This window comes from Heterodontus francisci, chromosome 5, assembly GCF_036365525.1.
Source record: "Heterodontus francisci isolate sHetFra1 chromosome 5, sHetFra1.hap1, whole genome shotgun sequence".
In the NCBI taxonomy this organism is placed as follows: domain Eukaryota; kingdom Metazoa; phylum Chordata; class Chondrichthyes; order Heterodontiformes; family Heterodontidae; genus Heterodontus; species Heterodontus francisci.
Genome location: NC_090375.1, coordinates 141,127,426 through 141,150,903, shown reverse-complemented (window position 1 = coordinate 141,150,903; position 23,478 = coordinate 141,127,426). Strand labels below are relative to the sequence as shown.

The 23,478-nt window shown below is 41.2% G+C and overlaps 1 protein-coding gene across 1 annotated transcript in view; it reads left to right on the top strand.

Annotated features, from left to right (window-relative positions):
- The window catches only part of csmd3b (CUB and Sushi multiple domains 3b), a 2,327,439-nt gene that overhangs the window by 433,699 nt on the left and 1,870,262 nt on the right, over positions 1 to 23,478 (top strand). Inside the window, exon 3 of the mRNA XM_068032163.1 lies at positions 1,865 to 1,977. Coding sequence (XP_067888264.1) covers positions 1,865 to 1,977 — 113 coding nt within the window. The remainder of the gene's footprint in view (positions 1 to 1,864; positions 1,978 to 23,478) is intronic.

Below are 23,478 nucleotides of genomic sequence, written 5' to 3'. Positions count from 1 at the left end.
AGACCACCTATACTTTCCTCCAAATCATTTATGTATATCACAAACAACAGTGGTCCCAGCACGGATCCCTGTGGAACACCACTGGTCACACGTCTCCATTTTGAGAAACTCCCTTCCACTGCTACTCTTTGTCTCCTGTTGCCCAGCCAGTTCTTTATCCATCTAGCTAGTACACCTTGGACCCCATGCGCCTTCACTTTCTCCATCAGCCTACCATGGGGAACCTTATCAAACGCCTTACTGAAGTCCATGTATATGACATCTACAGCCCTTCCCTCATCAATCAACTTTGTCACTTCCTCAAAGAATTCTATTAAGTTGGTAAGACATGACCTTCCCTGCACAAAACCATGTTGCCTATCACTGATAAGCCCATTTTCTTCCAGATGGAAATAGATCCTATCCCTCAGTATCTTCTCCAGCAGCTTCCCTACCACTGACGTCAGGCTCACCGGTCTATAATTACCTGGATTTTCCCTGCTACCCTTCTTAAGCAAGGGGACAACATTAGCAATTCTCCAGTCCTCCGGGACCTCACCCGTGTTTAATTCCCCCACTGTTGCCTTTTCCAAATTTCATCTCCATCGCTATCCAGAGGAGGATAAACAAAATTTGTTTAGTGACGAAGAAGGATTGGTGTTTGTTAACTTCCAGTCAAAACAGTTCATTACTCCCTTTGTTTTTAGCTACTTAGCAAAAGACAATAATGCTAAACTGTTGTAAAAAAAAAGCTGTGACCTGTGACTTTCAATGAAGTTGTATATTTAAAACCTTGAAAAACCATGAATTCCCAAGGACATACTGTCGGAAACTGTCAATGGCCAAGGCAGGGTTCATTTGATTATACCTTACTTCTCAGTATTGTAAAATATAGACATGGATTTTATAATCAGTGGCAAAGGAACAGTGATCTTATAGCTGCCCACAAAATCTTTGCAGGTTTTTGCATGGCAACGTATTTAGAAATCCTTTTCAGTGTGGCATGCTCTACAGTCGATCTGTGGAATGTGAGAGCAGGACGAGCAACAGTGTATCACTTTAACCAATAAGATTGAAGAATCTTCATAGACATGCAAAGTCTAAATGAGGAAATATAAATTTGTCTAATTTAATGTAAAATCATATGCAGAAGACGAAAGAAAGATGGGATTAAGAGAGTGAAAGAGATAGAGAGAGAATAAAAGTAAAAATTTTAATTTGCATTTTTATTTTTAAATCTCCAACAATAATTAAATTCTGTAAAGTTAAATATTCAGGGTCAGAGAGGTTGTTTGACAGTAATTGTGACTTATCACATTTTTAAAAATTCACTTGCACCTTTATGCCCTTGTGTTTTATGTTGTGTTTGGTGGGTATCTAGTGGGTAACTAAAACAGTTTCACATCTTGATGTACTTTAATGTTGAACCTATAGGTGAGGTACTGGGAGAGGGAACCTTGTGGAACAGCAGGGTAACTAGTACAGCAACTTCCAGATAAGCACATTTATCTGCACGTATGCGCGCTCAGAAGTTGCTGTCTGATGCACTCCTTAATAACAATGAGTGCTGATAGCCTCGTCACTATTTCTGTCGCAAAATCCAGGCCAATAAATACACGAAAATGTTTGCATCTAGGTTTTATATCGATTGTCACAATTTTAATAGCTTTCTTCTCCACCACTAAAAGTAGAATACCAATTCATAACACGATGATGCATCCTGCTGACAAAAGAGGCAAATTTATTTGATGGAAATATTGCTGATATGAACCATGTTCTTGTCAAAACGAGTTTTCATTTTAATAGAAGATTGTTTTTAATTTTGTTGATTTAACTTTGTGTCTGAGTTTTTAATGTTTTGTGTTCCATTTCTTTTCTGATGCAGGCTAACTGGCTTTCAGATGCCTGCACCTGTGACAAGTACTGGGTCGGTGTTTGCATTGCGTCTTACAAGTGACTTTGCCGTCAGTGCTCATGGATTTAAATTATTCTACCAAGGTAAGCTGATTTAATACAAGTACAGACTGTCTCTAACTTGGGCTTGAATGAACTTGCTCATTTTTGGAGAAAGTTATAATGGTTGTTATGGTGGGTGTTCTCGAGACACATTTTGATGCATTGTTTTTTTAATGTGCTGCTTGGAGTCTGTTCTTAAGTTTCATTGTGTGATGTTCAGATTTCCATTGGAAGTTTTCTACTGAGGGAGAAAAGTCAACATGCATAATTAATATGGATATAAACATCTAACATGAAAGATACTCAGTAGGTAGTGGCGAGATACTATTTATTCCACAACTGAAGGAAATTTTAAAACCCATGAGTGATGAACACAAATGGATCAGATTATGTATAGAACTTGCTGGGAAAAAAGTCCTGTATTTGGCTGCATATTCTGTTTATCATACGTGAAATAATCAAGGTATGAAATCAACTGAGATTTATATCTTAATAGAACACAATTTTATGCATTCCTCTGCTACTCTTGTTATTTAAAATTCCAATTGAGCCATGGATGCTTCTCCAGCATAACTTCCCGATAATGGTCCTTGTTGGAGAAAATCCAGATTGTGTCCAATTGTTGAACAAATTCTCCGGACTCAGACTTTGAGAATCAAACACTTTATTGCATGATATCATGGGGCGGCGCACCTTACCTCAAGGCGGTCCAGTGCTACTCCCAAAGAGCTACAGATCGCCCTGGATTTATATAGTATAACAGAGGCAGAGCTAACAGTTTCACAATTAGATAAACACCCACAAGATGATCACAACACCGCCTACTTGACTGTGCACCATGCAGAGTCCGAGGTCAGCAAAACATCAGTTTCAACAATAACAAGCTAGTTCCTTAATTCAATGCCCACTCCAGACACCATATCTGGCCGTAACGTCTGATTGTGGTTAGCTGCTCTGTCTACAATTTATGACCGTTGGTTGTGGTTAGATTAGCTACAAGCTGTGTCCTGTTTTTCTGCTTCTACAAAGTTAAGTAATAATTATCAAAGCTCAGAAAAATTCTCCAACAGTCCTAAACTGGGGCAGATCCTGAATCATTAGATTTCATTCTAGGAAAATGGGAAATTTTGGTGGTGAGAAGTGTGTCTGGGGAAGTTTCTAGGTTACCCCAGGAATTCTACCTATTCCACCTTTATAACACTTCAGCGGTGCCCTTGCTGAGAGCTGGTATGAGTCCAATTGTTCCTTTTAAAGGGCTCCAAATCTTTGCCAAATGTAGATAACTGATCCAAAATTAGATCACTTACCCTTTTTTTAAGAAGAAACATGGTTTGCTGGCTCCATTGGCAGTGGAGTAAACAGGGACCTGGTCTAGATGTTGGGTATTCTGTGGACCTCCCTCTCTGCCCACTGAGTGGCATGGCACCACTCTGATTCTCTATAGCAATATCCGGACGGGTGTCAGCAGACCAGCCCAGTCATGCAGACAACCCTGTCTCCAGGAATGTGAGACAGGATTGGGCCTGTCTGCCAATTTTTTGCCAATGGAATAGTTTTACAGGATTGTCAGGACCAGAGTATTTATTCTACTCATGATAAATCTGGTTGACTGATTTGGTTGTGTTCAGAGAACTAATTTGGATTCATACACTATTTAAAAATATATAATAGCTTCCCAAGAAGCCTATTGGAAAGCTGTACTGAACTCTAATTTATTTTTCCTATTGACTGCAATAATTGACAGGGCTTTCAATATTTGTATAAGGTTGTATCTGTTTTCCTCCAATACCTTTATATTCAAAGCTATCCAAATCTGTGTATCTGCAACCATAAAATGTAAAACAACATCTTGGCCTTAACCATCTGGTTGACTGTTTTAAACCATCAATTGTCAATTATTTCACACCTATTTATTTTGTTATGGGTACTTTGTACATTTCGGTGAATGGCAAAAAAAAATATTTGGAAATTAATTTGCAGCTTTGATGCAGAATAGTACCATGCAACTAATAACTCAGACAATAATACATTAATAATCAGTCATGGTGTAAATTGTTTTGAAACTTCCTTATGAATTCCATAATATTCAGAGCAAGAATGCAGCAGGTCTGAAATTCAGGCAGGAAATAACTGCACTATTTGGGATGAGAGGAACAAGTAGATCTGGGTGGCAGTCTCTGCATCTTTTACCTGTAACAGATTAAAGGAAGAACAAATTAAAAGTCATTCATGGGTATGTTTGTTTGAGTTATTAAAAATCGATCTGCAGAAATTACAAGTTTGATAGAGCATCTGAAATAAGGGAAGAAATGTTGAATGCTCTTCACTTGTTCTAGATTGGTTCCACATTGGAATTTTTGGGGTCATTTTGCAACATTCGGCTCCTAGCACAGAATGTTGCAAGTTATGTGTTCAAATTGGAAGATTGGGGCCAGACCACCTTTCCATCTTTACAGCTCATGAGGCTCGACAAGTTGCCCCAGTGATTGTCATCAAAGAAACACTGAGCATTACAGAAAGGACAAGTGCACAGGCAGCGTAAACTTCAATCCTAAATTTGAGCATTCGGTTAGATGCACAACCTGTTTTAAAGTCTCAATAACGTGGAAAAATATGGATAAATTCCCAAGTAATGTGCTCTAAGTGGGAAACCATGCTCCAAGATGGGCAATAAATGCTGGCCTTGCCAGCGACGCTTGAATCCCGTCAATGAATTTAATCAAAAGAATCTATGGATTGTAGATAGGGCAGTAGCATAGCGTCGAATCTCTGAGCTACACTTCATCTGATTGCATCTACCGGCTGGGACCATAAAACCAGTAAGCTTACGATGTAGTTCCAACAACTGAGACATATATCGATTACTTCTTAGTCTTAATTGGACACATTCCTACCGCTATTGGATGACTGGAGCACCCCATCTTAGATCCAGAATGCTGGTCTCCTTCCTATTTTTGCTGTTGTGCCAGCAAACCATTTAACCAAAAAGGTCAAATACAAAATGAATGACTTGTTTGCAGTTTCTGTAGGCACTAATACTAATTTACCCAGCCATGGCGGATAAAATCTTTTGACAGGACACAAAAAGGTATTCTGCATACATTCAACGGGATACTTCATCTTTTCTGTGTTTCAAAATTAAATTTGTTAGATGGATTAGTGCATTTATATCCAAAATATTTTGAATTGGGCAGTTCACATTTATGGAGCATTTCCAACTTTTCATAATTTGGACTATTTTGATTTCAGGTTCTGGGTTTGTTACTTGTCCCTAATGATAGCACTCCAGATATCAAATCAGTCTTTTGTGTTAACCTGTTGATACAACAAACAATAGTTAAGCTAATTGTTTAGCATATGTAGTTCAATCATTGTGATATTTGGCATTTAGTGCCCCACCTTGAAATTTTCTGTTCAATTTTGGTATATTTTGTTCGTCATAATAGTTTGTACCGCAAAATGGTGGCACTCATTGGGCTGATGGTCCTCTGCCCCATACTGAATTTTCAGTGTCAGGAGTACTGTTTTGGGGAAGTGAAAAACAGACATCACTGCTTCTACAGACAAGGAAAACATTAGTAGATTATCCCATAACAATTCTGATGCGCCTCTTAACAAGCAGATTTAGACTGGCACATGTGAGTTCTTCGAACAGATTTCCCATCTACCCTAATGTCGGTGTGCAGTGCACAACACAGGATAATGGAGAAACGGGAAATCGTCAAAAGCTGCCAACCTCAAAAAAAATTAGAGCTTAGTTTTTTGCTGCAATTATACGTAAGTAGGGAATCAAATAATCTTGGGCAGAAAAAGACTCTGATACAATTTGAATATTAGTCATACCTCCATGCTACCATTTCTCTTAAGATCATTGTCTATTCCTTCTCCAAGCCAATGACATTTTTCCACTTTCATTCCAATTGTCCTATCACAACTGTTGCCTTCCTCCCAAATGCATTTCAACCAATTCAAATGCTATAACAGTACATTAAAAAAAAAACTCAAGAGCAATTCCTTTCAACTGGCTCTGAGTTTTCAGTCACTTATTTCTCCACTAATTATTATGCTTTAATGCGTGTCTTTCTATGCAAAGAATTTTACACTAAAATCAATGTTGTGTAATTAATTCTTTGTTTCAAAATCCACTCGTCTTTTTCTGTCCTTGTGCCAGATGGCACTTCATTGAATAGGAATAAATGGATACTGAAGTGTGAGTGAGAAGACCAAAATCAAAGCAAAGGGTGAGGGTAATGTTACAAACTATAAACATAGAACTGTTTTCAGATACAAATTACAGAAAATGTCAATTTCCCGTTGATTTGCTTGATCATGTATTTACAATGAGAAGCTTTTTAAGAACTAATCCTGTGTTTTTTTGGACTTTGTTTTAAGGGCAATATTTGGAGTGTTACTTCCTCATTTCATGTAATCTTATTCCCTTATACTCAACCAGACTTAGCAGCTCTGCAGCCGAGAGAGCAAGGACATGATTTTCTTCAAGGTCACTGTCAATGTCCCATGTAGGTGGCCACCAGGAAGTACCAGGCGCAGATTGGCAACTTAGAGCGAGATTTAAATGTTCATCCTTACCCATCATTTGGCACTGAGTTAGCATGCCAAGGCTTTGTGCAACTCCTTTCTAGTGTTTACAGATTGAATATGCTTCACAACATTGATGTGTGGAAGTGAGTTTTAATGCTTTGTGTAATGCAATAATTCTCCATCATAAATTTAAAAAATGGAAAGCAAAATCATTTCCATCAATTATTTCAATTTAAATTAAGGCTTATGGTAGGGAATGACATTTGACAGTTAAGCCCAAATAATGTTTGTATGGATTATAATACCCTTTATGGCCTCATTACCAGGTAGTATATCAAGGCTGACTACCAGAATATTTCATATTTGGTACATAATTGTTTGTGAAATATAGTTTGCTGAATGTTGTCTGAATATATTTCTGCAGATTTTTTTCACTGGGGTATTTATGTTTGATTCAGGCTTGTCCTACTATTACCGTGTAATTTAATATATTCTAGATTGATATATGAACATAGGAGCAGTCATGGCCATTCAGCCCCTTGAGTCTGTTCCGCCATTCACTTTGATGTTGACTGATCTGTATCTTAATTCCATTTACCTGCCTTTATTACATAACCCTTCATACTCTTGTTCCACAAAAATCTATCAATCTCAGTTTTAAAATCTTCAGTTGACCAATACTCCACAGATTTATGGAGGAGAGTATTACAGATTACCAACCCTGTGAAGAAGTGCCTCCTGACATCATCCCTGATCAGCCTATCTCTAATTTTAAGGTTATACATCCTTGTTCGGGACTCCCCCATCAGTGGATATAATTTTCTCATATCCATTTACATTTCAATTCCATCTTTTATACTTTATGATCTAACCTTTCACACGCCTCTTTTCATGACTGAAAAGTTTGTCTATTCTTTCCTCATTAACCAGTCGTTGGACAGATGAGATCAGCCTTGTGGCTTTTCTCTGCACTATCTCCAGGACCTGACTATTTCCTTTTTTTCTTGCTGATCAAAGTATGTTCTGGCCAGAGCACTCTGTAGTTGATTGCAACTTCCTCTGACTGTTTTGGTTGTAATTTAACATTCCATAGGCTTGGTGGATTGTTGCTGGGCATTTCACATGCTTAATGCTGATTCACCAAAAACTCCTAGCTGGCATATCTTTCGACCTCTTCCTTATTGATATGAACATCATAGATGAAGTGTGTGGCACTGATTTTCCTTCCTATGTTCAAAGATTTACACTTGACATCATTGAAATTAATCAACCATCGTGGTGAGAACATCTGTATTTTGACTAATTCATTAAGCAATTTCTCAGGTACCTTCTTCAATTCCACTGTCACTATTAGTTTGGGATGAAAGTATTTGCAGTTGTACTGACAGCACTTGCTGTCATTGTTATATAAAGCTTACAACAACTTCTGGAGTCCCCACATGCACAGTGAAATGTGGAAATCCTGTTCCACCACGTGGTGCGCTGTTGCATCCTTTGCAAATGCAGTCAACATAGACTCAGTGATTTGATGTGAAATTCAACCTTATTGCACTATTACCTCTGTAAAAACCATTGAAAATGTAATACCTTGTTAAATAAGGTATAACTTGAGTTTTTAGAAGTATGCTAAAGTCATAATTATTACTGGATAATCTCCCTGGCCCTGAAAAACTAATTTTACAAGTATGGAGTGTCATTTATATTTCACAATATCTATTAATGATTTAGATGAGGGAACTAAATGTAATATCTCCAAATTTGCTGATGACACAAAACTGGGTGGGAGGGTGAATTGTGAGGAGGATGCAGAGAGGCTTCAGGGTGATATGGACAAGTTGAGTGAGTGGACAAATGCATGGCAGATGCAGTATAATGTGGATATATGTGAGGTTATCCACTTTGGTAGCAAAAACAGGAAGGCAGATTATTATCTGAAAGGCTATAAACTGAGAGAGGGGAATATGCAGCGAGACCTGGGTGTTCTCGTACACCAGTCGCTGAAGGTAAGCATACAGGTGCAACAGGCGGTAAAAAAGGCAAATGATATGTTGGTCTTCATAGCGAGAGGATTCGAGTACAGGAGCAGGGATGTCTTGCTGCAATTATACAGGGCCTTGTTGAGGCCACACCTGGAATATTGTGTGCAGTTTTGGTCTCCTTATCTGAGGGAGTGCAGCGAAGGTTTACCAGACTGATTCCTGGGATGGCGGGACTTACATACAAGGAAAGATTGAGTCAGTTAGGATTATATTCGCTGGTGTTCAGAAGAGTGAGGGGGGATCTCATTGAAACCTATAAAATTCTAACAGGACTTGACAGGGTAGATGCAGGAAGGATGTTCCCGATGGTGGGGGAGTCCAGAACCAGGGGTGATAGTCTAAGGATACGGGGTAAACCTTTCAGGACTGAGATGAGGAGAAATTTCTTCACCCAGAGAGTGGTGAACCTGTGGAATTCACTACCACAGAAAGCAGTTGAGGCCAAAACATTGCATGTTTTCAAGAAGGAATTAGATATAGCTCTTGGGTCTAAAGGGATCAAAGGATATGGGGCTAAAGCGGGAATGGGTTACTGAGTTGGATGATTAGCCATGATCATAATGAATGGTGGAGCAGGCTCAAAGGGCCGAATGGCCTACTCCTGCTCCTATTTTCTATTTCCACAGAATAACATTTAAAAATTCTACTATATAAATAAAAATATTTCTTTAAAATTTCTTTATGATATTTTAACTTCCACATTAATCCCATATGTATGTCCCAATCATTATTTTGATTTGTGTAAAATGATTAAAAACTGAATTATAAGCCATGTGATTTACTTCCTGGATTGCTGTCTCTTAGAATTCTTCAATTCGACTGACTAATCAGCCTGCTTGATGATATCTTTGCTAGACCTCACAGATCTCTCTGCAAAGATTCAAAGTGCCAGATTCAAAGTCACATCTAAACAGATGAGATTGACACTATAGAACTTCCTGAATCCCTTTTTCAGCTTTCTTTGAAGTCAACAGTGAACACCAGTGCAAAATTCAGTCCATCATGTCTTTAGTTTACTGTCTGTTTTGTTACCAGTTTTAGAGTATGGGAAATACACCTTCCTGCAACTAACCATTTCAAGCTACATTAAGAAAATAATTTTTAAAATAGGAAAACATCCCTGTCTATTCATTGCCACTAATGGTTGTGCATTCCCAATTAGCTGGAAGAAAAATAAACACAGGACTTATACACAACTTTTTCCTGACTGCCATATTTATCACTGGAATAAAAGGGTAAAGTGATAAACGATTTTCCCTCTCCCTCTCCCTGTGCTGGATTGCTTTGTTTATGTGCAGCACAAATTAACTTGTTCGCACACAGCATACTCTTTTATTGGTTGGACAACCTTGGGCTGGAGTTTAAGAAGCCCTCGACATCGGGATCCATGGTGGTGGGGGGGTGCCTGAAGATGGCCCCGGATAAAGCCCGCCTAGGACCTCAATGCTGGCATGGCCCAGCCCAATCCACCCGGCGGAAGCATGGCACCATGGCGATTCACTCCCCTCCCTGCCACTCGGCGACAGGAGCCAAATCACCATATTCAAATATATTAAAGGCTGCGTTTTCTGAAATGCAACCACTAGGTGGCGGAGTAGGCGGAGTACTTGCACATGCGCAAATACAGGCTCGTCAACTGGAACGTCCATGTCTGCGGTAGTCAGGCAGCTGCCAGGATTAAAGATGGCGCTTCAGCAGATTATTAACATACCATTTGCCTTTGTTCCTTGACCTTTTGGTCAGTTCTTCTCTGTGACCTTGTCCTATCAACACCTCTTTTGTTATCTCTTGCCCCGCCCCCTCTTTACTTGCTTAAAACCTTTTACATTTCTAATATTTGTCAGTTCTGATGAAGGGTCACTGACCTGAAACGTTAACTCTGCTTCTCTCTTCACAGATGCTGCCAGACCTGCTGAGTATTTCCAGCATTTCTTGTTTTTATTTCAGATTTCCAGCATCTGCAGTATTTTTCTTTTATTAAAGAGGGCGCTGCTCAATTTATCATAGGAAATGCTTATGGCTAGATTGTTCGAGCAAACTAACCTTACATTATGTTGGATGGAAGCCCAGTAATATGCTACTATGTAGTTATAGGATACTAACTGTAATCATCAGATCCATTTAATATTGCAGTAATCCTATTAAATACAAAAGGAATTTTATGATTGAATTTCCATTGGAAGATAGTGAATTGTCATCACGATTGAAAATTGGGCAGAGTATATATTGTGCTGCCAATTTGTTACTGTGATTCGTTTTTATGACTGACCAGGAATGATTTCACCCAAACGCAACTACTAGCTCCCGCCCCACTGGCCGCTCTCCCCCCCCCCCCCCTCAGCAACTCACTTTCTCCCCCACTTCTCTACCAGCCACTTCCCACCCAACCTCCGCTCTCCCCCCCCCCCCCCCCCACCCCCCCCAACCTCAGATGCTTGCTCCAGACCTTGCTGCTCACCCCCCTCCCAGCCCCCCCGCCGCTCTCTGGCCGCTCGCTCCCCGCACCCCCCCTCCCACAGCCACTAGCTCTGGGTCACACCGCTTCCCTCCTCTCATCACCTCGCTCGATCAGTCTCCGCGCACTGCCCGAAGAAGCAAGGCAGTTGCAAGGGTTGACGGGGTGACGTAGAAGTGAATGGAGGGAAGCAGCGCGGCCTAGAGCTAGCGGCTGGAGGGGGGGCAGGGAAGCAGGGAGCGAGTTGCCACAGCGCGGGGTGATGTGAAGCGAGGGACAATCGGCCAGGGGAGTGGGGGAGGGAGCAGCGAGGTCTGGAGCGAGCAGCTGAGGAGAAGAAGCGTCGAGGCCTGGAGCGAGTTGCCAAGTGGAGAGGTCTCCAGCCTCAAAGTCTTCCATTCAGTCTCTTCCTGCAGCCAAGTGGGGGGCTGGATACCTGATGACACTTTGTCGCGCATGCGTGAAGATGGGCCAGAAGCGGATATGCGATGATGCTGGCATTGCGCGATGACGTTATCCCGTGCACACGCCACTTAGTCCTGGCAAGATGTAGCTGCGCATGTGCGCAGCCTGGTGCACTCTAATGATGTCAGCGGGCTGCTGCGTTGTCAGGAATCACTTTGTATATTAAATTAATAGATTAGCATGAATTTATCATTAATCTTGATCTCCCACTGCAATCATCGGTCCAGCGGCCACCACTCTTGCGCCGTCGGATCCCTGTCTGGGAAACTAGGAACAACATTGGTGGGGAGTGGGAGGGAGGTAGGATTCTCAGTGCAGGAGGGGGTGGATGAGGTCAAATTAATATCATGGGTGTATGTAGGGGTTGGTGGGAAGGGTTGTAGTTGAAAGTTTGGGGCGAGTTTGGGAAAGTTTGGTGGTGGAAAGGTCAAATGGTAAAAATAAATATTTTTTGGGGGGGGGAAGTGTTAATTTAATTGTTCTGGTGGGGTGAGAAAGGGGGAAAAGAGATGTATTTGTTTATTTTCATTTAATGTTCCTTTTAAATATTTAAATTTGCTGGTAGGGAGCCATTGCTGGGGGCCGACAGCCCACCCCCTCCACATGATCGGGATGGGAGGGGATAGGGCGGCCCATCCCGGCGATTGAAATGAGCTGCCGCGCTTGGAATCACTGTGGCTCTTGGGCGCAGGCCGCCATTTTTTTCGCTTGCCGCCGATTTTTGGCAGTGGGCTTATAAATTTCAGCCCCTTATCTCTGTGAAAGTCCAATGTATGGCAATAAAGCTGGAAGTCTTCTCAATAGCGCCAAAATTAGCATTTTTGTGATATACCAGCGGAATGCAAAAACAATCCTATCTTTTAATTAAAAAGAAACTTCTGAAACCATCTTTCTGGAATAGATTTTTTTTGTATGTAATTGTTTTAACTGTAATTTAATTTTATGCTCGTCAATTTGGATGGAAGGTGGGTAGGTTGTTCATGAAGCACTGGAAGTGCAAGCCATCCAGCCAACACCAAAGGATATAGGTCAAGGTGCTGCTACCTTCAGTTGCCTGAGTAGCAGTTGCTTGTGGATACTGTGTTGCAAAGGGAAAGCCATCACTGAATTGCAAACTTGATCTCTGAACCACCTCCGCTACACTTGCTGCACTGCCAGTGGCTGTAAAGGCCAGATCCGTTCTGGGCCTTTATTTTAGCTGGTCATTTCAAGCTATTAGTGGTCATTAATTTTAATCAATTACCTGTGCATAGATGCCTTCTAAGGAAGGATTTCCTCCAATCCCAAGCCAGTGCCAGCAATTCCACTTCATCAGAGCATCAGGATTCCTGAAGATCCAGGGAGTCATAGATTGCCATCTCATGACAAATACATACTCCTTTTAGCAATACCACCACATGCAACAGGAAAGGATTGTACTCTGATCAATATCCAGCTCACTCACAGCTAACAACACCATATCATGCAAGTGACCATTCACTATCTGCAACAATGCTTTCATTTTAAGGCAATTCCGCATTCTAATACTCTCTCGCTTAGAAAAGCAAATCTTAGGTTGGCTCCTGGGAGATCAAGTCTGTCTTCTACAGTGATGACTGGTGATAACTGCATGCTTAAGATGCGTACAAATACAATGATGTTCACATAGCTACCAGAGCCATATAATAGTGCACACTTTTGGAATATTGAATGTGTGCTTCAGGTGTCTGGATTGGTATGACTAGGGTCCTGAGGATCATGGTTGTGTGCCACATGCTGCACACCTTTGCCTTACAAAGAGGCTTAATCACAGAGATCCTGCAGGAAGAAGGAACTGAAGATTAGTAAGAAGATCAATGAATTGAACAGCAGCAGCCTGAACAGGAGGTGGAGGATTGTAATGTTGGGAAGAGATCCATCATGGTCCATAGATGCATACGGTTAACTCAGCCAACTGCAACACATGATCCGACATGTTTCTCAGTGGTTGCACATAGCATTCTTTTAAAAGAAGCATCTATGATATCTCTATGCCCATGTTGTTCAGCCAAGGGACAATATCTCTGACCCTTTAGTCAGCTACAATTTCCTTCTCATTTTCCAACCCTGGCAGCTTCTCTCTATTCCTGTTAAGTTCTGTGCAGTGCACTCCCCTCTGGCTCACTTTCTAAATCCCCTAGGCTGGGTTCTCTGGCCTTTTGCTTGAGACATGCAGGAAGGCCTGGTTCGTCCTCTTACAATGCTGTTTCTTCCTCAGGCACACCTGAAGGAGGTAGAGAGGTTAGAATGGGTTACTCAATTGTCATGAAGACCCCCACCTGCCAAGAATGAGGCATATTAATTTCATCATATGAACATGAATTTTAAATTGTTGCTGGAGTGAAGAAATGACTTGTTTCAAGAGATCACCAGACATTTGGCTGGAGGACATTTGCATGCTAAGAGACAGTGCTTGGAGAGACAAAAGAATTGCTCACTGATTCAATTAACAGAGATTGGACTGGGCAATGGTGATCCACATCTTGGGGTAAGAGACAGCACTACACCCCCGTTTCCCCCCTCGCCCTCTGAGAGCTTTGGAATCCATGAACGCAGGAGTTTGTTAAAAAAAAGACATATGGATGAAAATGGAATAGTGTAGGTCAGATGGTCGGCGCAACAGCAAGGGCTGAAGGGCCTGTACTGCGCTGTTATGTTCTATGTTCTAAAGCGAGTCATATGACTAACCTGCTGGTTGATGCTTTTTGAACTAGACACAGGACTGTTTGAAGTCAGACTGCATATTGCAACTGAACCTGAAACAAGAGAGCCTCTCTGCGGGCTGGCGCTGTCTCGTTTTCTCACATGCCTTTGGACCCACTGAAGTCGCATAAACCTCGAGAGAGAAGACTCCCACATCGAAACAAGTTAAAGTGTGCACTGGGCCCCAACGAACAGCAAGACTTACCGGCAAACAAATACTCCGCATTGAACTCAAAGGACCATAAATAACTACCAGATATTGCCTCAAACTTTTTCCCTTTTATTCTTTCTATTTTTTCTGTCTCAATCTGCGTGTGTATTTATCACGTATGCATGCTAGCATGGTCACATTGCATATTCATAGTCGTTAACTGAATTAGAGTTTAAGTTTAATAAACTTCCACCTTTCTTGTTTAAATCTAAGAAAACTTGTTTGATTTCTTTGCCTTACAATTGGAAAGCAGCAAACAAGGATTCACTGAAGGGGAGCTAAAAACACTGTGTTTATCAAATTAAACCCTGTTATGTTTCGACCAGGCAAAGGCCGAGGAACCCTGAAACCCCGATCTCACCTGGTCGTAACACAATTCACTGGTTGCTTTCAGTAGAAAGAGTTAATGAGGTGTTTCATATCCTAGTTTGTTAGCAGGTAATGCTGGGTATAATAGGAAGAGAAGCATAATATCATGATGAACCTGCAGCTGGAATTTCTCCTCCTACTTCCACATCTCTGACTCCTTCTATGGTCTTACTTTCAGGAGCTCTGATTTTTCTTCTTCATAGCAGATTAGAGGCAGAGACTTGGAGGTTTACCAGATGATGCCAATGGCCCTTTGCTCTTTTGAGCTGCCTCCTCCTCTAGAAAATAAAAAATAAGAATGAACTTTGGTTGCTCTGAGATGCAGTCAGGTCCCAGAATGTGAGATTGGGCTCGGTAGCACCGTTGATTGGACACTATGGATGCCATTTGGAGACCAAGATGGGGCCTATTGCACGTGAACACACTTCTGCCATAAATCATGTTGGACGCCATATTGGTGAAGGTGTTAACTTGCGCAAAGCTAATATTCACCAGAAATATACAGAGCAAACAAATCATGATGTCAGTCAGTGTGCAATGCTGATTTAATGTCAGCAGCGCTATTTTGGAGCTTGACACTGCAGCAGACACCCTATTTTAAACTTGCATGGCTGAATATGTGTTAAGCAGCAGGGATGACACCCCCACCAGCAGTATTTAAAGGGATCATCAACTGCTTACAGATCAGTTGCTGGCTGATTTCTTCTGGCTGCTGCGACGATACAGTTAACTTTAAAAAAAAAAGCTGGCAGCCAAAATGGCCACTGCAATTTGCATTTGAACACCTGGCACATTCCAAGGCCTTCAACAGGAGACACATGTCTGATGAACCTACATTCAAAATAATGGCTTGCTCTAGTGGTGGATTTTCTAAGATTGCTTTCATTAGCATGGCATTCAAGGTCATCCTGACACATTGACTTTGAAAGAGAAAACCCCTCCAAGTGTAAATATTGGCATCCTGAGGCCTCAGGAGATGGAAAGTCTAACCTTGAATCGCATTAGAAGGTTCCAGAGAATAAACTAAGGCTGTCATGTGACTGTCTGTCCATCTCTGTGAAAGTTGGGAGATTCCCTTGGACAAAGATAGACAAGCTAGTGACTGAAACTGTGCAGAAGCAAAGGGCTGTGTCCCTCTCTCTGTCTCTCTCACCAGATAACATCGCAAGTTTGAAAACCATCTGCTACTATGGACCCTCAAGCTTGCAGATTGCTACAGACAGAGACACCAGGGGAAGAGAGCCACCTACAAGTCTGCCTCCAAAAAAACCTGAGCCAAGTAGGCCAGCCACAAAGTGCACTGCAATCAGCCAGAGACTTCAAGAATACAATTTCAGCCGGAAGACCACAGAATCGTCCAACCTCACAGACTGTGTAGTAATTTTTTTATTTATTTTGGACTCCAATCCAATCACAAATCTACTTCTCACTCTGTAATCTATTTGTGTGTGTATGAATGTGTAGGGTATTTTTTATTACATTATTTAGAATGGGTTTAGATTGTTAAATATAATCAACTCATCTCTTTCTTGTTTAAACCTGAGAAAACCTGTCCGATAGGTTCTTTCACGATCACAACAAAGGTGAAAGGTAAAATACTCACTTAAGTGGTAATTACATCCACTGTTTAAAAAGGAATAAACCCTGTTGCAGTCAAATAAGAGGAAAGACAAGCGGGGAGCCTGTGACCCCCCCCCCCCTCATCACCTGGCCATAACATTACCCATCCTTCTGTAGCCTGCCACATCAAAGTCCTCATCTGAATCCTCTGCAGCAGTACTCATATGCAACCTTGCCTAATGGTGAGCCAGCACCTGCACTATCCTTGCCCCCTGCCCTGGCAGCTGGCCGCTTGCGGCTGGTGTCTCACAGTGTGCAGATCTTGCCTCTATGCTACCCTCTAAATAACATGCAGTGTAAGCTAATGACTGCGAGTGTGAAGTTGAATGACTGTGTCTTCATCAGCACTGTCTTCTTTCTGTTTCTCCATTGCCTGGCCAGGTGTATCTGAAAGGAGAAATGCACAATGGGGAGGTGGGGCCAGGGGAAAGTAAGAGGTGCATGCTTACACCACCTATAACTTATAACTCAGAAGAGATTATCAGATGAGGGGAAAATGGGGCGTGAGAAGGAAGATTCGGTCTGAGGTTTCAGCCCCTCCACTGGCCATGGCCTCAGCAATAGCTTCCCAATAATGGTCGGCACTAAGTACGAAGCAGTACTTAGTGTGAGGGTGCAGTGGAGCATATAAATGTTAGGTATGAGGCCTGATTGATAGAGATTGCTGGTGAGTGCTAGGATGTGGTTAATTGAGCAGTGTCTGAGGCTTGTGTCACAGCTGATAGAATATGGCATTTGGAGATTCATTCACTGACCTTGAACACAAGCCTGAGATTATTGAACTTCTTATGGCACTGCATCTAGCTCCTTGCGGCTGGACTCCTGGCATTGACCTCCATGGCTCTGTGCTCTCCTTGCCTTTTCAATGTGTGTCTAGAGGGCCTCCTCCCTCCCCACCCTCCCCCCTGCAGATACAGATATCACTCCTCCTTTCCACCTCCTCCATGAAGGCCTCCAGTGCCTGTTTCCCAGGTCAGAGTCACTTTCTGAATGGAGCAGATGCTGACAGACAGCCTTTAAGAGGTGAAGGCTAGTTTTAAGAAGTGCTAAGAAGTTATGATTTTGGGCCCACTGTTGATGTGAGTGGTGAATGAATTGCACAATTATTGCTGGCTGCGCAAAATTGCTGGTTAATCACACATCACAATCCCCGTGTCCATTTTCAGGGGCTATCTAATTTAGTCTTCTAGGTGTTGCCATGCTAGGCCCCCACCTGCCAAGAATGAGGCATATTAATTTTATCAGGAGCATTGATTTTAAATTGTTACTGGAGTGCAGAAAGGACTTGTTAAACAGATCAACTGTGGCTGGAAAAGACATTTTCATGTTAACAGATGGTAATTTGAAGGACATACGACCATTCCCTGACGCATTCAACCCACAATGGATCTTGATCACCAGGTATTGTGTGTAAGAGGAGCATTCCAGAGACTGCTAAGGTGATACAATCCAAGATGTGGTCAGACCAGTTAGTCACATGACTAACCTGCTTAGCAAACTGGGTTTTTCTGAATTGTATAAACAGTTCGAACTGAGAGTGTCTGTTTGCTCCTGGATTGAGAAGATCTCTCCTGCTTGCTCCCATTTCTTTCTTGCAAGCCTCTGAATCCATTGAAGACACGTGAACCCCAAGAGAGAAAAGTCTTCTACAGCGACAAGGTTTAAGAACAATTCTGGACCCCAATGTAAAGCAAGATCTACCTACAATCAAGGACTCTACAGTGAGCTCAAAGAACCATAACAAAAACTCTTCAGATGTTGCCTCAACCTTTTCCACTTTATTTTTCTTCTGCTCTTTTCTGTCTCTGTTTGCATGTGTGTATCGCATATGCATGCTAATGTGGGCACCTCGTGTATCTATAGGCGTTAACCGAATTAGAGTTTAAGTTCAAGTTTAATAAATTTTAACTTTTCTTCTTTAAACCTAAGAAAACCTGTTTGTGCTGGTTTCTTTGCCTTATACTTGAAAAGCAATGAACAAGGATTCACCAAGGGACAGCTAAAAACAGGGTGTGGTTAAAGTAAAACCCTGTTATGGTAAGACCAGATGAAGGCTGAGAGGGACCCCTAGACACCTTTCTTACCTGGTCATAACAGTGTCATTATGCAGACCATAATGGGGTGACGCATGGTGAATACACCAAGTAATTACCATCTCTGGCTTTAAGAGTGGTGATTGCATTCAAAGCTGTGAGTGAAAAAACACTTGTAGGAAATCACTGGGGATTTAAAGAGCAGCATTCAAACTCCTGAGCATTGAAGTAATTTAACAGTGAGGAGAAGGTGTGTAAAATGCAGAGGTCTTCAAAGGTGTTCCAGATTTTTCTTACCCTGCTTAATATAGTAAGGCCATTAAACATCTTCATGCACTGAATGATAGTACGTGGAGTGGTTGAGTTCCCATTGGCTGCCTGGCTACCTCTCTCTAATCGCCCTGATTTGCAATCCTTGGGGGGCCTCCTCTTGTCCCTCACATATTAAGGAGTGCTTCTGAAATGAGAATCTATGAAGCCATTTAAATCCTGCAGCAGCACACAATGTCTTGCCTCCAAATAGGCTACCAGCCAATGAAATGCATTTCCAATGCTGGGATCTCACTTACATAATTCAAATAATGCTGACCCCAAAAACTGCAGTGAGGCCAACATGGTTAATGTTGAGTAGGTACTAGTCCCACCCCAACACTTTCAGGGTCAATCATTGTGCTGAGAGGAATTCTAGGTAAAATTCTTAAACTTGTTCAAAAACATCATGCAATTCCATACTATGTCCCTCATCACCTCATCCACACCAAGCACCAATGGCTTGTTCCACAAAGCAAGGATTTTAGAATTCTCATCATTTTTATCCATCAAATCTCTCCATTACTTTACCCATCTAATCTCTGCAACCTTTTGTAGCCCTGCCCTCAAACGCTTTGGTTCTGGCCTTGATCTCTTTTGCATCCCCCAACCTTATGTTTCTCATTCAGTGTGAGAGCTTTCAACCATCTTGGTCCTACTCTCAGGAAACACCCCCCTGCCCCACCCGCCGACCCCTCATAACATTCTTAACCTTTTTGCCATGCTACTGCACTTCTCAAAAACCTCTTCAAAATCTGTTCTTTCAAAAATGCACTGGATATTTCTGGGTGTTGGCTTTGGGATATTTCATTACCTGCAAGCAACTATCAAAATGCAGGTTATTGTTCTTTAAAACTGCTTTTTCAGATTGGATGAGGTATTGTCATATCATTCAAAACTGTAAAACAGATTTATTTTTCTTTGACATTGAGAAAACATTCCTCCAAGTTTTGTGGTTTCCATAGTGACAGTAGTTGTATAAGAAATCTGCAGCTTGAGCCTTTTCTCATCTTTAATGTGTTCTAATGAGCCTATCTGGAATATAAAACATCAGTTTGATGAATCCCACCAGTGTGCTACTGATAATGAATCATTGTTTCTTTCATGTAGGACTACCATATTTTGAGAAACCATCCATTTTCTAGATGTCACAGTGATCCTATCTCATTTTTACTGATGTGTACTCATAACCTGCAGTGTTGGCACCTTTCTCTACTGAGGTGGCATGCTATCATCTGCAAGACTAGCAATTATTATAATAAATGTACGTGGAACAGAATACTGATTAAATCAGTGAAGAACTCAATTTGACAGCAAACCTGTTGATGTGAAGTTTTTATTGTGGGAATATTAACTGTAGGAAGATTTATTTATTAACTTCACTTTCTTTTGATGAGCACAGCGGAGAATTTCATACTGTATGTCACACACAGCTGCACTGACAGCTAAGCAGGGGCGATAACAGCTAGTGCCTCACAGCAGGGTCATCAGTGAAGAAGCATAGTGCTTTCTCAAAATTATGTGCATGCTGCTTTTTTATCTGAAATGTCAGCATTCCAGAACTGAATAACAGCAATTCAATTAATGCGTACATTCTGATTGTTTTTGAAAGAAAATCTTTACTGTTTACATGGTTTCTCTTTCATTGCAAGTGTAGCATCAATTCATTGAGCTATTGTCAGAGAGGAAATTTTTTAAAAATTTGTTCTTGGGATGTGGGTCATGCAAGCTAAAATGTATTTATTATCCATCCCTGGTTGCTTTGAGAAAGTGGTGAGCCTCTTCTTTGAATTACTGATGTCCTAATGATGGTGCCGCAACAAAAATATTAAGTAGGAAATCCTAAGATTCTGAGCCAGTGAGGATGAAAAAGCAGTAATATATATTCAAGTTAGGATGATGGCTGATTTGGAGGGAATCTTAGAAGTTCTGGCATTTCTAGCTTATTGCTCCTCTTGTTTTTCCTGGTGGTAGATGTCACAGGACATAGAGATGCTGTCAATGTGACGTTGGAGAGTTGCTACAGTGAATCCTGTAGGTTGCACATACTGCAACCACACCGCACCACTGATGGAGGGGATGAATAGCAGGGGCGTCAATCAAACAAAATGCTCTGTCCTGGATAGTGTAGAGCTTCTTGAGTGAATTTGATCACACTCCTGACTTGAGCATTGTAAAGGTAGAAAGGCTTTGTGCGATCAAGAAGTAAGGCGCTCTTTGTAAAGTATCCAGTCTCTACCCTGCTTTTATTGCTGGTGTGTTTAAATGACTGTTCCAGTTCAGCTTCTGGTCAAGGATAACAGCTCTGTTAGTTGAAGGAGGAGAATTTGGTAATGGTGGTGCCAGTAAATATCAAGGGGAGGTAGCAGGGCTGCTTATGCGGCGTGAATGCAACCTGCACCTTTTTCAGCCCAAGTTAGATGTTGTTCAGGTGACAGCAAAGGCTACATCATTATCATAGGAGTTGTGAATGAAGATGAATACTATGGAATCATCAGTAAACTGCTCTATTCCTGATCTTATGATGGAGGGTCGGTCATTGATGAAGCAACTGAATATGGTTGTGCCAAGGGCATTCCTTGAGTAACTCCTCCAATGAAAACTCTTTCCATCAACTTACTGATCATTAGGAGGAGGCAGTGACTGTCCAGTTAGATTTATTATTTTTTTAGTGGATGGGACATAGATGTGCAATCTTCCACATTGCTGAGTAGAAGCCTGTATCAGTGGAACAGGTTGGTTAGGGGAGTAGTCAGCTCTGGTAGACAGGTCTTCAGCACTACTGCTAGAATATTGGCTGAGTCAATAGCGTTTTCTGTGTTCAGTGCATTCAGCTACATACTAATGTCATGTGGATTGAACCAAATTGGCTAGACACTGGTATGGACGATGGTGGGGACCTCAGAAGAAGGCCCAGTAAGGTCATCTACTGGGCAATTTTGGCTGAAGATTGTTGCAAACACTTCAACCTTATCTCTTGCACTCACTTCAGCATCACCATTAAGATGGAGGCATTGATGTTCATGGAACCTCATTTTCCTGCTAGTTGCCTTATTGTCCACCACCATTCAAGATATGATAGGGTTACAAAGCTTTGCTCTGATATGTTGGTTCTGAGACCCCTTAGCTCTGTCTATAGCCTACTGCTTTTTGTATTTAGCATGCAGTTAGCCCCATTTAGTAGCTTCACTTCTCATTCCAAATTATGCATATCTTGGCATGGCCTTCTACATTGTCCATTGAAAAAAGGTTGATATACTGGCTCAGTGGTGTTCAAGGTATGAAGGATGTGCCAGGCTATGAAATTACAGATTGTGGTGGCATACAGTGCTGCTGCTCCACAATGCCCAATAGAGGCCAGTTTTGAGCTGAGAGATCTGTCCATAGTCCTTTAGAATGGCATTATTCAGGATTCATTCATGGTGCAGACAATACTTTGGTCTTCATAAAGACTATGCAGTCACAGTTATGAAGGACACTTGAGAAGTTTTTTTTATTATACGTGAGAAGGTTAAAGGGTGGGCTGATAAAGATTTTCAAATTATGAAGGTTTATAGTAAGTTCAATTGTGATAAACTGTTTCAAGTAATCAACAAGATGTTGACAAGAGAGTATAAATTTAAGATAATTCCAAAAAAAGAATTCAAGGGGATGATGGTAAACAATGTTGAATTCTCTGCCACAATATGTTTGTTGAAACAGGCTTCATAGATTTCTTTTTTTATAAAGAATATCATAGTTGCTTGAGAATGAAGAACATCTGATAGCACAGAGAGTCAGCAAGAGAGAATGATTGGACTAACCAACTCGTGGAGAAGAATATTGGTGCAGACTTGATGGACTGAATGGCTGTAAAACACTTTGGGACACCGAGGTCAGAAAGATCCTACATATAGAATGCAAGACTTCCTTTCATTCTATATATGGGAAAGTCACTAATGATTTGCATAAAAAATATATATATAATGTACATCACAGTTGTTTGGTGTGAAACTTACATTTTTAAATTTTCTTTTTTTCTCTCTTCCTCTTTGGATTACCTTTTCTCTTACTCTGCTGGAATATTTCTTTTTGGTGTCTTTATGTGTGTTCTTTCACTTTCATTCTCTTGCCCCCATACTTTTTTTTTGTCTCTTGTGCTTTTTCTCTTTCACTTTTTTTCTTTCATCTTCTCTGTCATTTTTCCTATTGTGCACTCCGTTCTTCATGCCTATATTTGGTTTCCTCTCTCCTTCCAGACTATTTCCTTTACAATTTCTATTCTTTTGTTCCAGAAAAGAGGATTTACGTCAATGCTACTGAGTAGCATAGTTTTTTTTCACCCTTCTGTCTCGATCAGCTTTTATACAATTTGTCAAAATGTTTAAAGTAACATTTTGAGAAATACAGTGCCAAGTGGAAAAGACCCTTGACTTGACCTTTCTGCACTGACGCTTATGATGAAATTGAGCACAGGCAGCATACTGATACAGCTGTACTTATCTCACTGCCTCCAGACTCCATTTCCATGTAAGTGTCTCTTCTGTGGAGACATATGAACCTATGCATGAATGCATGTGTGTAAAACATTTTCATCTCCCCAGCAGTTTTAACATGCTGTATTTACAGCTAAAAAAACCAAGAATACACTGTTGTTTTGTTTAGTACAAGTTCAAACTTATCACCTTTTGAGTGATAAATTAATGTTTGCTCAACTGAAAGCAGTTTGGAGGTGGTGGACAGATGTTGCACTGCAGGCAATATGAGGTGACACTACTGAAAGTTGTGTTGCCATTACGT